At 34.9% G+C, this 15,369-nt stretch overlaps 1 protein-coding gene across 2 annotated transcripts in view; it reads right to left on the bottom strand.

Moving 5' to 3' along the window:
- Nucleotides 1-761: 761 nt before the first annotated feature.
- The window catches only part of LOC125827067 (lon protease homolog 2, peroxisomal), an 85,815-nt gene continuing 71,207 nt past the window's right edge, over nt 762-15,369 (bottom strand). The window contains exons 2-18 of one of the 2 annotated variants that reach the window (XM_049506427.1): nt 12,166-12,285; nt 11,595-11,707; nt 11,203-11,278; nt 10,836-11,005; nt 10,523-10,614; nt 9,198-9,377; nt 9,023-9,106; nt 8,303-8,430; nt 7,483-7,684; nt 7,192-7,398; nt 5,545-5,675; nt 5,001-5,214; nt 4,009-4,311; nt 3,239-3,433; nt 2,189-2,434; nt 1,862-1,963; nt 762-1,194 (exon numbers count right to left, since the gene is read on the bottom strand). In XM_049506427.1, the coding sequence (XP_049362384.1) occupies nt 1,111-1,194; nt 1,862-1,963; nt 2,189-2,434; nt 3,239-3,433; nt 4,009-4,311; nt 5,001-5,214; nt 5,545-5,675; nt 7,192-7,398; nt 7,483-7,684; nt 8,303-8,430; nt 9,023-9,106; nt 9,198-9,377; nt 10,523-10,614; nt 10,836-11,005; nt 11,203-11,278; nt 11,595-11,707; nt 12,166-12,272 (2,634 nt within the window). In that variant the 5' untranslated portion in view covers nt 12,273-12,285 and the 3' untranslated portion in view covers nt 762-1,110. Of the gene's footprint in view, nt 1,195-1,861; nt 1,964-2,188; nt 2,435-3,238; nt 3,434-4,008; nt 4,312-5,000; nt 5,215-5,544; nt 5,676-7,191; nt 7,399-7,482; nt 7,685-8,302; nt 8,431-9,022; nt 9,107-9,197; nt 9,378-10,522; nt 10,615-10,835; nt 11,006-11,202; nt 11,279-11,594; nt 11,708-12,165; nt 12,422-15,369 lie in introns of those variants that run through there. The other variant, XM_049506426.1, reaches the window with a different exon arrangement.

The following is a 15,369-nucleotide window of genomic DNA, read 5'->3' on the forward strand; positions in this document are numbered from 1 at the left end:
TGATCCAAACCTTATGTTGTATTATGAAATTCACTTAATATAGTTGATGATGTATTTAAAAATTCAGAACTCATAAACTTAAAACTGTTTATCGCTTGTGCTTTGTTACTACAAATTTGGAGAATAGAATTTGCTACAAGGCATAAAAAGGGTATCCCGAACAGATAAGTAACAATTATTCACATTAAATTTGCAGCATTAAAGTATCAACAAATCAGAGTGGCGCAGCGGAAGCGTGGTGGGCCCATAACCCACAGGTCCCAGGATCGAAACCTGGCTCTGATAACTTTTGGCCATTTTTTTTGGGCTTTTATGGCATAAAAACAAAATGTTAAAATGTCAACAATCCATGCAGCGAAGCCTGCTAAAATATAATTTTCAGTATAGTTTTGACTTATTTAAATAGTGTAATTTTTCGATGAAGGCGTGACAATTGACTCCGGGTTGCTCCACCACTGTATACAAAAAACAGTGTTTGGCATCCCCATTACCCCTTGAATGCCCTATCCATTACTTATGAAAGGGTCTGACTTATTGAACACATTTATCTATACTCCAACTGTGTCTAAACAAACGAGTATTCAATAGGTTAAATCCTACAGATAAAGTCGCAACATCATACCTAGTGTACTTCCATGATTGGAGTATGGAGAGGACAGTGTATATGCAACCTTACCCGTACCTTGTCAAGGTAGAGAGTCTGTCCCCGATAAACTTACGGCACAAGCAAAACCAAACCGAAAAACCGAATGCACACCTAATGAAAAAAATACATTGCAAATTATATATATGAATGCTTGGAAAAGCAAGCAGCAACGTGTCTGACCTTGTTGTTTAAGTGAAAGCTTATACAGACCACAATTGTAACAAATATATTCAAAAGAAAGAATATTAATTTATAAATACATACAGCTGAATAGGAGGCAAGAATAATACATGGAGAACATTTTCAGAGACATCTGTTAAGTATGTTCTTGAATATCTGTTATGCGTTAATCGTGTTAACATTTCCTTTAAGGTATGATGAGCTCTGGCCTCCGATCTACATGCCCGAACTGTTTTTTGTTGGCAGAGTTTCTCACTGTTAGCCAAGGGAAGTCTGTTGAGTTTTCATAATTTTGATTGCTGTCTCCATGGGCAACCACCTTCAAATGCTTGGTCCAGCACATCTTCCACTCGTTTAGCAAGTATTATCTGTTGAGCAAAAAGATTATTACAGTTTAAAATACTCGCAATGCTTCTACCTCGTGAATCATTTATAAAACACACACTTCTACTGTACAACCCTTTGTTTTTGGTATAGTGACCACAAACTGATATGACACTCTCAGGGCCGGCACAAGGGGAAAGCTAGTAAAATATATGCTTTAGGCAGCCAAAGTTTGGAGGCTCAAAAAACACTTAATAGTGAATGTTATGATTTTATCCACTTGAGACAATACTGAAGTTTATAGGGACAAAAAGTACATAATCTTCATATAAAAAAAACTCCTTACCTTAATAGTAAAATATTTACAACTTCAAATGAAACTACTTGAATCTTCATATTAAATTTAAATTTTTTTTACAAAAAGGTCCAATACGATGTATTTCAAACCCACGGCTAACATTTTATTAACATGAATAAATCGATACCAATATAAATAATAATATTACTGTGTGAAAATAATGGTTTTATGACTTTTAAGAATGCTATATTATAACAAGGACAAAAACGGAATGACAACATACCTTTTTGCGCATTAGTGTGTGTGAATTAAATTTTTCTTATTAAAATTGAGTTAGTCCATTAATTATATTGAACTAAGTCACCACAAACTCTCAGTAAACACGAAAATTAAGAGTTATACTTGACAAATACCTCAAGACTTGAAAGCACAGTTGCTGGGACTTCAACCAGGTCCTTCAAGTTCCTCTCTGGCAGTATAACTCTTTTAATACCATATCTATGGGCAGCCAAAACCTGTACAGTACATTGTGAGAGGGACTAGTCAAAATAAGACCTCTTATTTGGGTATCGAATACACCCATAGTGAAGATATATGAGCGTTTTCAGATAGCAGACAAAAGATATGTAACCCCACACACACCATAAAACGGTGGTTGTACTGGAGCAAAAGCTTCATCGAACATCCATTATAATGAGGGAGTTTGGGTGGAAACATATTGTACCAAGTTGGACACATACCTTATCCTTGACACCACCAACAGGCAAGACCATACCCCGGAGAGTCATCTCTCCGGTCATTGCTGTGTCTGCTCTTACTCTTTTTTTACTGAACAATGAAACCAGTGATGTAACCAGGGTTACACCAGCTGAGGGTCCGTCCTTAGGTACAGCTCCGGCGGGGAAATGAATGTGAATATCTCGTCCCTCTAGAAGATTAGTTTCTTCAGAAATAGCTAGCTTCAGTTCTGTGGCTCTGGCACGAACCTATATATTATACAAATAGAAGATTCTCTTAACAAGGGTGTAAGAACTACTTAGATCTACGACTATTATAACAAAAACCAGAAAGTTTTCCTTGTAATCAAGACCTAGAAAAAAGAGATGAAATTTGTGGGCGGGCATCAGGTGGAGTATAACATGTTCTCCAGGTCCAAGTGTGCAAATTCACAGCATGAACCCTCTCTCCCTATTACCTATTTCCACTTTTTGCAGGCTACCAAGACGAGAACCTTAGTTCTGATTTCATAAAAAATGATAATATCCAAGTAACTTCATGCAGTGTTGAAAAATCAAGCATAATCATTAATGCAGTAGTAGATGTATGAAACATTTTTGTTGTTTGTTTTGCAGGCATAAGAACGTGTAGAGTTGGACCAAAATGTTAGTAATGGTAAAACTGTGTTTCTTGGAAGCAAGAAATACGTCCAAATTATGGAAACAAAGAATATGCGTTCATTTGTCAATGATACAACGTAATATCTGAGAAAGGTGATGCGGAATCTAAAAAAGAGTAAAAGAAGGAAAGAAGAACAAAAACAAGCAGACTTTTTATGTACTCAACAGTCAATTAAGATTCCTTGTATGCAAATTTAAACTACACTACCGATCATACAAATGAAGAACTAGAGTCCTCCATTATGTTTTGGAGTAAGTTCCTTAACAAAGTTTCCACTTGTGCAATGAAGTTCAGTAAGATCATGTGACGTTGGACCTTGTATGTACAATACCAAAAGAGATTACTTGTATGGCTTAATTCCTGAACAAATTAATAGCAAGAGAGAAAATTACCCATGTCAATGCAATCTGAGCAGATTCTTTGATAACATCCCCAAGTTGGCCAGTGAGATGAAGATCACCTTTTCCCACCATTGCTGTGGCTTCAACAAACTGAACCTCGCCACCAAATGCCGTCCACACCAGTCCAACAGATACACCAGGATTAGCAACTCGTTCTGCGGTTTCTCTATCATCATACCTAGGTGGCTGCACCACAAATCACTACATTAATCTCACATATCGGAAAAAATAATTTCTAGATTCAATTAGGTATGTTGCTATGAAGTAATCGAGAAACATTGAAGGTCATGAGTCATGACCGGCTACATTACAGGTATTGTGTCCAAGTATTTTGGGCATCACTCTAACTAAAAACCCTTTTAAAATACTATTAAGGAAAGGGCCTAACTCAACCCATAGCTAGCTCATGAAGTGAGGAACTGAGGATTGTCCAAGACCATATAAGGAGTCAGCCATTTCCTCTACCATTGTGGAGCACTTAATACCCCCATGCATGCCCAAAACTAGATATTAGGAGCATGGATGATATAACATTTGGGCCCAACATTGGGGAGATCACCAATTGGGATGGGTCCAGCAGGTATCAGAAGAAAATGGACCTCAGGCCTAACTCAACCCAAAAGTTAGTTTATGATGAGAAGATTGTCCAAGACCACAAAAAGAGACGACACACCATTTCCTCTACCAATGTGAGAGCTGGACAAATACTACAGATATCATTACACAGACAATGACTAAGAGAGGCTGGAAAAAATACTTACACCAAGCACCTTTTCCACCATTGGTTCATCAACCACCATAGGTGAGGCAACCCTAAACGCACCGGAGATATCATGATTATTGACACCCATAGGGATAACTTCCATTTCAACCTCGGCGCTCTCGGCAAGTTTGTCATCCAACAGTGGTGAAGAAAGTCGTTGCACATCTTTGGCGAAAGGCACTAGATGTTCTTGTTCTGCAACTTTGACAGCCGCTGCACGTGCTAAGGCAGCTAAATTCCTTTCTAGATTACGTACACCTGCTTCCCTTGTGTACCTTTGGATTACTAGTTTCACCATATCCTACAATAACCATAGACCAATACAAAAATCATGTAAGCTTTCAGTTTCTTTATCACAAAGAGATTACCTCTCCCCCAAAAAAATTTAATCAAGGAAAAAAAAATCTTTTTTTTTTGAGAAGGAAGGAAAAAAAAATCTTAAGATAATGAGTATGTGGGTAAGGGCATAAAAGACAGACAACATCCTCGACACAGGATTGATTACCTAAACACACCGAAAAGAACAAACAAATGCAGGAAATGTCAACCATTTCACTACATGCTGTTATAGTAAAGTTTTGCATATACAGTGTACATGGCTGAAATCCTGTGAAAAGTGTAAATTTTTGGAAGCTTTGTGGAAGATAGTTAAAAAGGATGTTAATGCATTGGACAATATTATTTTATTTTTTCCACATGCGTTGGGACAATTGAGAAATAAAAAATATGACCACAGGAAAAGATCCTTAAAGGTAGTCTTTGTAATGGTAAATATATTAGCTTTGTTCAGATAATACAGATTTAACAAACAAAATGTGACACTAATATGATGCAACAATAAGATGTGAACAACTGCTTTTAGTAATCTAAGATATCGTATGCAAGTATTTCAATTACCAATATTACTCCAGGAAAGTGAATACAGTATGCAATCATTATATGAACTTAAAGAAACATAAAGCATGCTTAATGTTTCTCACATTTCAGTACCTCGGGTATCTGAAGGAAGTCAGAACTTAAACCATGCTGATCAAGAACTCGAGGAATTAAATGCCTAATTGCTATCTTAAGCTTTTCTTCTGGTGTATATCCAGGCAACTCAATGACTTCCATTCTGTCCAGGAGTGGGGGAGGAATTGGCTGCATCCTGTTTGCAGTTGCCACAAAAATAACCTTTGATAGGTCAAACGGCACATTCAAGTAGCTAAATTTGAATTAAGGAATCACTGCAAACACACGTGTAAGCTCAAGTCCATGACATTATTTAAGTAAATGAATCAATTAGCCAAGACCTATACAACAGTCTTTTCAGCAATTAGTGAGAATGCCGGCAAGTAGCTTCATATGGACCTTCCAACTATGGAATAAGATATGCAATGATAACCAGGTAAGATTAGCCATCAATATCCATGTTTGTTACTTAAAAAATACAAAAGATACTTGAAAGAGAACAAAAGTGAAAATGCAAATGTATCATAGCCAGAACCATTTGGATCCAAATATATAACAAAGAAAAACAACTCTGAAAGGATACTGATCATTGAACGTTTTGTTCTGTTCGGGATCAAGAACCTCCAGTAATGCTGATGCAGGATCTCCCCTCACATCAGACCCAGTCTTGTCAATCTCATCCAGCAGCATAACTGGATTGTGAACACCTACTCTCTGAAAGTTTAAACCTTAATTAGACCTCAACAAATGAGAAACCAGTAACAATTCTTAAGCTTGTGCTCTATAGAGTAGAAAGACGATGCATCTCTTGTCAAAATTTAGTGTAGACTAGAGACATAGCGTTACCATGAAGAAATTTTTCAGCTAAACAATGTACACATCCGTGGTTTTGTTTTTCTAAAATAAAATATATTCTCGCTGCATTCAAAACTGCAGTAAGGAACCCAAGAGAAAGATGCCAGCTACTTTGTTAATCGTGTTACTTAAGAGCAGCAAGCTTCTTGACAGAATACTGGAAATTCATATGAAGGCAGTAGTCAAGAGAGGTGGCTTCAGTATTTAGGGGCCAAAAGTTAACATGAAGCTCTTGGACATCAGAACCAAATCACTCTGCCCTCACGGGGTAGTGGTAAGGTCTGCGTACATTCTACCCTCCCCAGACCCTGCTCCTTACCTTATCCACTGAAACTAACACAACTCCTGCTCTAGATGAAACAGACAATCCTTTGACACCCAAGCAAGAGCATACAATAGGATCTATGTCTAGCGCAACTAGACCAACAATAACGGAAGCAGGTCAAAAGCAAAACACATCACTTGTTCACTATGCTAGACGGATCCTTCAAAAACCAGTGGGACCCATGCTGGTCAGACAAAATTTGGGTGTGATTGTGGAATACACACCATATTTGTTCTTTACTAGGTGTGCATAGACAACTATGGCCAAGAAGCGACTGACTAGGATTTGGGCTTTGATATGCGTTTATACACACAAAGTACTACTCCCTCCGTCCCATTTTATGTAGCACCATTTCCTCTTTGGTCAATCCCAAAAAGAATGTCACATTTCCTTATATGGTAAGTATTTAAAGGTACAATTCCTCTTTTACCCTTGTTGGTCCCACTTAATCTTAAAAATAGTACTCCAATACATTTATGAGGAGAGAGAAAAGTGAGTCTACTTTCTAATATGACTATTTTTTGAAGGGGCAATTTGGTAAACATTTCAAAGTCTTCATTTATTTCTTAAACTTCGTGCCTGGTCAAATGTTGCCACATAAAATGGGACGGAGGGAGTATAAAATTTTACAGTTCTATAAGACAACTTTTTTCTATAAAGGCCATTATGTAAGACAATTTAATGAAATAAAATCCAGGTACTTAAGGAATCTATTTGTACAAGTTTTGATTCAATGACTTCGCGATTAACTAGATGTGTGTATTCATTTTATTCTATACATTTAATTTTATCTCAACACCTGCTTAAGTACTCATATCCGTATCCCCGCATCCTAAAATTTAGGAGATGATCAATCTTTCAGATCCACATACCCAGATAAAACACTCATGTGACCAAGTAACATGGCTTATTCCTAATCCTGTTGCCTTATTCTTTAAAGCTTTTCTTTCCTGGGTAACTTAGTTGACACTGTATTCAAGATATTGCAACCAACAGATACAAAATGAAATGACAGAAATCATCAAAACTAACAGAAAGTTAAGTCTGCACCTTCAACCCATCAACTAGACGCCCAGGCATGCTTCCAATATATGTTCTCCTATGCCCTCTGATATCGGCCTCATCTTTGACACCACCAAGGGAGATGCGTATAAACTTTCTGCCCAAAGCAGCAGCAATAGATGAAGCCAAAGATGTCTTCCCAACACCTGGTGGACCCACAAAGCACAACACAGGACCTCTCGCATCTGGTTTGAGCTGCATTTAATGTTCAATTTACATTAGATTATTTTGAAATCAAGGCATATTTTAACATATGAGATCCCCAGATAAGAGCCCAACCTTCCGAACAGCTAGATATTCGATTATCCGCTGCTTGACCTTCAATAAACCATAATGGTCAGCATCAAGACGCTCTTTTGCAGCTTTTAAGTCCAATTCAAGTTCTGGGCTGGCCTTCTCCCACGGAAGATCAGCAAGTAGCTCCAGATAAACACGGGAGCTATTGTATCCAGGTTGCTGAGGCTGCATTTTTTTGAGTCTCCTGATATAAGAATTTGTAGTAAAAATTAAAGAGTAGAAATTTAATTGAACATGTCACCATAAACTCAAGCGCACAACATGATCTGCTACACTGGGTTTGATTATAATTAAGTGCAAGCCAATCCTAAAAGATCAAGTAGCTAACAACAAAAGTAATTTGAGAAAAGAAAAACAAATTAAGCAACACCTAACTTGTGCCGGAAGGGTTGTGCTAAAGAGTAGATAGAGACATCAACAAAAAATCCTCAATGGAGAAAGAATATGATGAAGTATAATCTCCAGCACATTATAGATTAATTCCAATGAGATATCCATTGAGGTTTTGGTTTGTATTCGCAAGAGGAGAGGAGGGATTCTCCTCCTAGGTAATCCACAGCATGCAGATTTCCTCCACAAATCTATTTTTACACATGGGTAAGGACCTGCCCCTTCTTTATCTTCTCACTTCTTCTCCTCCTTCCTCTTTCCCTTTCACGTTCTTCCTCTTCTCTCTCCTTTTCCTCCTTTCCTTTCTCATTGTATTCACCTTTCTTTTTTCGTTATTTTGAAAAAAAATAATGAGGATGGTCCAAACATAAATAAATCTCATGAAGGGCATTTTGAGTTTCAAATAGTGTACCTTAGTTCCCTCAGAGCATGTTTCCAGATACTTGCAGGCATTCCTGCTCCTTGCATCTTCCTTTCCAAGGCAACCAAATCATCTTCTTCATCATCATTGTCACCGAGTTCCTCTTTTATGGCCTTCATCTATAAGATGAATAAGAGTTACAAAACAGAAGCAAAATGAGTAACCAGAGGATATCAGTTTCCATCAGAACCATCTATTACTGTCTTCAGAGGGTTGGGAGAAAGGACTTCAATCATAGAGACCTCAATGTACTGCGGAAGATGAACTGATCTGAGCCAATATGAAAGAAGGAAGAGAAGGACAACAAAAGTAATAAGCATATTAAGACCTATTCTAATAGTTTTTTGGCAGGCACACTAGCACGTGACTAAAATTTTGCAAGAAACTTTGGTAGCAGTGGCAGTGTGAAGGGGAGCAAGTGTGGAGAAAACAGACAGTCCTTAGGTTTTGAAAGGTATACCCCTTATCCTTACTTAACAGTTTTGGGCAAATAACACAATGACAGACTTCCAATAGAACCCAAAACCCAATGCTAAACTCCTCTGCCATTGACATTAAGAAGGTGTTGACAGCAAATACTCCCACTTTTTTTTTTTGAAACAGTAAATACTCCCACTTATTCGAGAGATTCCCTCATCGCCTAGAAAAATGTGGCAAAACTTAAAATGAACTTTCAAAATAAAGAGGAAAATATCAAAAATACAAAGATACCTGCTGTCGCAACAGAAATTCTTTCTGAGACTTTGATAACTGCCCCTCAACCTTTTGGGTAATCTTCTCTGCCACCCGAATTGACTGGACAAGCAAAGGATAGATAAGATGACTCGAGTGCATGAAATCAAGAAGCAACACATCAAACACAAAAGCACAACAAAAAAGTAGGTACCTGTAGATGCCTATCAACTAGCTCAGTAGCTTTTGAAAGCCTTACTTTAACATCAACAGAGTCCAGCATGGATAATTGTTCCTCAAAGCTAATCTCAAAACTAGCTACAAAAATATCAGCCAATTTATGGACAGGAACTGTCTCTAGAAGAACCTTTGTTCTCCCACCAGTCTTTTGTTTCTGTCAAAAAAGGATAACCCAAACATATATTAGTAAAGAATAGATGTATCATCAGCTACCCTACTTTTCAACTTAAGACATAACAACTGGTTGCAGTTTCCTTCCATGTCAATAGAACTCATTCTGGGATATTTTTCATGCTATTAGTATATACACCTTTGAAAATTGGGGTAGTAGATGCATTATTAAATTTTACTAAGATCAAGAAGACTTCATTGAAATTTTAGGTTTAGAGAATCATCCGTCGCGCATAAATCTTTCCCATAAAAGAAGAAATTACTAGCTTCTAACATCAAACAGTAAGGGGTTATTAGGTAGGATGTACAAAAATAGTGTTGAATACGGTGTATTAGTAATGTTGGCATTGGTAAAGCTAATATTAGTTATGTTGAAATTATTTCTTATGCACAGTTTAATTTGGTGTATCAAAATAACATGTATTGTATAATTTCTAAATAAAATTATTTACAAAAAAACCCTCCACAAATACAGTGGAAAGAATGTGGAAGAGGTCCTCGGGGACAATTGTGTCTAATGCATGCATTATAAAACCTTGCATTGCTAATACCATGGTTTTCCATGCATTAGTTATACATTGCATAATACCAAATAGAGTGTGTATAGCTAATGCAAGCATTAGTTATACATAGGTTAAAAAATGTATCAAACAAGGTATTAGTAATACACAAAGCAAATGCATGCATAATGCATCCTACCAAACGACCCCTAATAGTTTTCACATGCCACACGGCTAATAATAGAGGACGTATTTCTTCTTCATTTGAGGTATGTACGACGTACTTGCAATACATCATTCTTGTTTCTCAGGATGCAGATGGTTTTTTATATTTAATCCAGTTTTGCTAATATGTCTATTATCAGAGAAAGGGGCAGGGGAAAGAATCGAAATCAAGGAAAGCAACATTGGATGCAGGTTGTATCCCCTGTTACATGTAACAGAATCAGAATTACATATCTTCATCCACCCAAAAAAAAAATCCCAGACATAAGTGCTGGAAGTTTTTAAAGAACTTTTTAGCTACTACATAGAGGTAATTGTTTTACCAGTTGCAACTTAATTGTGCTACAAGGAAATTCAGCAAAGCAGGGAAGTATTTTAAAGAAAAGCTAGCCTCAAATTTCACCTGCTCAAGGATGGAAATGAGCTCCATCGCAGTGGCTTTAAATTGACGAGACAATGCCACGAATTCTTGGTCTTGCTCAATTAACTCCAGCTCTGATAAAGACAGTAAAAATGCTAGCAATTCAGAATTCTTGTATGTTATTATTTCCAACATTAAACACCTAGCACTACCTCCTGTCTCTTGGTCTCCACACCCCACCCCACCCCCTCCTACCTCTTCCCCTCAAGAGGCTGGGGTATAAATAAAAGGAAGGGCTATGGTTTACCTATCTACATATGTCCAGTCATCTAAAGAAGAAGAGCAGAACTCTTACCACCCTTGGTCATATCAAGAGAAGTGATCCGTGCTGTATAATATGTTCCTCTGGTACTAAGTTCCTGCACATTGAATCTGCATAACCCCTCTAGTACAACGATGTATGTAACTCTGCCACTTGGTTTCTCAACTCCTCTTGAGAGATGTAAAGCACGGGCAGCAACTCCCCTGAGTTGAAATAAAATATTAAACTTCACAAATGCTTTAACAAACATGTAAAAAGAGAGAAAAAAAATGATAGTTGACATACTAATTTGTGATATAATGAGTAAACTAACATCAAAACACAATAGCCATATGGCATATACAAGCCAGGGCATCTATGTCAATGCAACTATAAAGAGAATGCATCCTGATGTGTATACCTATCATGCCAGTGTATAACTTCCTGTTGATTTTTTGAATCAAGCTTGTGGCTATCTGATGTCTCTCCACCCATGCCTGCAGTAATTACAACAACTAAATTCAACAGGGCATAACTGTACTGTTCTTTCCATCCCAAATTACTTGAACTACTGCCCTTTACAAGTCATCCAGGTTTATTTAACCCATTTCTCTAGGAAACCAAGGTTTCCACCCCTAAATTTACTACTTGAAATCACACTTGCATTTTCAAGACATCTTTATGACAACTTACACCATGTACAATTTTATCAAGTTAACAATTACCTCAAATATGTCTCACTATAAAAGTTCTTTGAGCAAGATGTTTTTTTCTTCTTTTTTTCGCAATAACATTCAGAATAAGGAAGATCACCTGAAGATACTGCAGTACCCGAAGTGGCACTCTCAGCTGAATCTCTAACCGGTAATATTCCAATCAGTCCCTTCTCTTCCCTCTGCCATAACTCCTGCTCCACCAATTTTACACTGCAACACACATTTATTCATATATAAGAAAGAAAAAAAGAAACATTACTCCCTATATTTTGATCTTTTCTCTTCTCCACAATCATTTACACAATTTACTGTGCAATATCAGCTTCAAATCACACTACATCAACCAATTTCATAAAATAAAAATAAACGTGGTTATTTCACATCACGTCCAACAATTAACTCAAATTCATATGCTTAGCTGAGAACTGCAACTCTTCGCTCATCGTTTCTCCTAAAGCTAACAATCCTCAAATTCTACCAATTCAAAGTTCATCTATACAACAAGTCAACGAAACACCTGTAATCCTCGCGCCAATTCACAAACAACTAACTACCTTACGAATCTCTTACATACACAATACACAGCTCAAGCAACACTCATAAATAACAAATATCACAAATTATAAATTTCAACAGTAAAATAGCGAATCTTATTGAAATCTACCTACCTGCTGGGAGAAGTGCATCGAATTCTAATGATCGCACCAGGTAACAAAACTTTGTTCCTGAATGGAAGAATCGCTAAACGGCTCGGAAGTTCCACAGATTCCGCCATAGTTATCTTCCCCAAAAAAACTCTCGAGTTTTTACTTCTTCTGTATATTGCTTTGAGAAATCGATATTTATATAGGGAAAAATTTTGTACAGGAGAATGAATAAGGGAAGTAATGAAGGAGAGGTGCAGGTTGAATTCCTATAAAACGACGACGGTTAGTTCAATATTTTCTATTCTTCTTTATTTTATTTGTTGTCCTTTTCGTTTTATTTGTTTTTTTTTAATTCTCACTCCTTTGTTTATTTATATTATTTTATTTTAATTGGATGTTAGTGACTACTAAATACTAATCATGATTAGAATGAGGGAAAAAAATCTAATTTGGAATGCTTGTGTTGGTAATTTGTTACTTTCGTCGTCCATTTTTACTTGTCCACTGTATTTTTATTTGTTTAGTTTGAAAAGTTAAAAGATATTTTATTAGTTTATCCATATTTTATCTTTATTATACATTTTTATTTGATTACTATACTAAAAATAAATGTCTACTTGTACTTGTTCAATTTTAAAAATTAAGAGATAATTTATCATTTGGTTTTTAATTTACCCATATTATTAACGATAATTATTTTTCAAAGCATTAAATTTATTATATTTAAAGGGTGATATAATAAAATTGTCATTTTATTCATTGTTTCTTTGGAGTGTCAAGTCAATACTGGCAACTAAGATGGACCGAGGAAGTATTAATTATTTTCAATTCACTTCTCAATAAGTGAAATATCGTTTGATTATTAAGAGTGATATGATAAAATTGTCATTTTATTTATTGTTTTTTTTAAGATGTCAAGTCAATACTGACAAGTTAAATGAAAAGCGGGAGTACTACTTAATTATTTTCAATTCATTTCTTAATTAATGAAATGCCATACAATTATTAGGAGTGATATAGTAAAATTATTATTTTATTATTATTAAAATATATCATGTCAAATGGACAATTAAACATTAAGCTAGCTCCTAATGATCCTGTATTTTGGCATAAGACCTAACTTTTGGACTCTGTGATGGTCGTAAAAACTAGTATAAATTAGGCAACAAGGTACCAAGATTAGAAGCAATGATTATCAGCTTAAGTTAAATGGGCTTATTTAACTTAAAATTAAGAAGAAGGTTGTAATAAATAATAATCTACTATCAGATTTAAGTATACTAATATAAATATTTTCTTTAGTTCATTTTAGTTATTGTGTTTACAAAATATGAAAAATAATTTTTTAAAAATATTCTTAAATTAAGTAAAATTAAACAAAAAATATCTTCGATTAATAATTTGGTCTAAAAATATTCCGTCGTCACCGATTTGATCCCAAAATAACTCTACCACAAATAATTTGTACATATTTTACATAGTGTTAACTTGGTGAGACAAGTCAACTAGTCAATCACTACTCGTCGACTTGCACGCTGATTGTTGACTAATTGATGTCTGATGAGCTTTGCCAAGTAGTGAAAAATTTGAGATAAATATTAAAAACACATCTAAATTATCTTGTTTTTTTAAGTTTCATATCTAAATTATTTGGAGTGTAAGTTTCATATATAAATTATCACTCTTTAGTTTGAGAAACACACCTTAGTGGTGTGTGTAATACGCTCTCTCTATTATTTGCAAAAACCTTGACACATGGCATTCCACATAGATAAAATATTTCATCTTGACAAAAATTAAATAATAAACTATTAATATTAATTAAAAATTGAATATTAAAGTATTATTATCTGGAAAGAAAAAATTATTTTCTTACCCCACTCCAACCCCCCCCCCCCCCGACAATCCCCGTCCTTTATTTTTTTTAATTTCTTTTATAAAATATTTTTAAAAAAATCATGCTTCACCCCCTCTCCCCAAACCACCCACTCATTCCCCCCTCCCCCCCTCAAAAAAAATAAAATCTACCCCACCTTATCTAATCCTCCGCTCCTAATTTATTTTTATTTTTATTTTTTTACATTTATGTCGTAAGATATGTACATATATTTTTAGGAATTTTTTTCTACTGGTATACCGGCTATAACATAGCATAAAGAAAAAAATTATTTTTAAAAATGTCTTGCGACAAATAAAAGAAATATTTTCCTAAAAAGGTATATATATCTAACACAGAATGAGAAAAAATTGAAAACGGAGGGATAGGTGGATTGGGGTAGAATTATTTTTTTAAGAATATAAAATAATATATAAATTATTATTTGAAGGGGGGGATGAAGTAAAAATTAAATACTTTTATAAAAGAAATTTAAACAAAAAAAAACTAGAAAATGGGGGGGGGGGGGGGGTGTACGGTGAAGAGGAAATGATGGAGTGGATAAGAAAAATAATTTACTATTTTAAAATTTTTTATTTTTTTTTGGGATAATAATTATCTAATCTTTAATTTTAACTAATACTAATAATTTATTTAATTTTTGTCAAGGTGTAATCTTTTGTCAATGTGGAGTGTGATGTGGCAAGGGATAGTTTAGGTTGTTTTTGACACTTATCTCAAAAAAATTAATATATCTTCCTTTCTTTTTTAGTTTGTCATCCGATTCAATGTTTTGTATTATATTAAAATACGAAAATTTCATATTGGAAGATAAAAACGCTCTATAACAAAAGCGACTCCATATTTAAAAATATTCAAATTCAATACCTTTGATTAAGAATGAAAATAAACTCATAAATGTATGTGAAAAAAGAAAAAGAAAAAGAAAATGTCATTAAGTCTAGTCTTTTTTTTTAAAAATAAGTACAACCCCCCCCCCCCCCACCCCACCCCACACACTCCAAAATTCATTTTTATTTATTATATTAAATAGAAATAAATATTTACTTTTCTTTATTTAATTAAAAATTAAGACATAATTTATTAATTAATTTTCTAATTTATTTGTATTACTTCCTCTATCCACTTTTAAGGGCCATTTAGGATGATTTCAATGTTCTATATTATATTAAAATATGAAAATTTTATGTTGGAAGACAAAAACGCTCTATAACAAAAGCGACTCCATATTTAAAAATATTTAAATTCAATACCTTTGATTAAGAATGAAAAAAAAAACTCATAAATGTATGTGAAAAAAGAAAAAGAAAATGCAATTAAGTCTAGTC

Source organism: Solanum verrucosum, unplaced genomic scaffold, assembly GCF_900185275.1.
Source record: "Solanum verrucosum unplaced genomic scaffold, falcon-dt-bn FXZP01000060.1, whole genome shotgun sequence".
Lineage (NCBI taxonomy): Eukaryota > Viridiplantae > Streptophyta > Magnoliopsida > Solanales > Solanaceae > Solanum > Solanum verrucosum.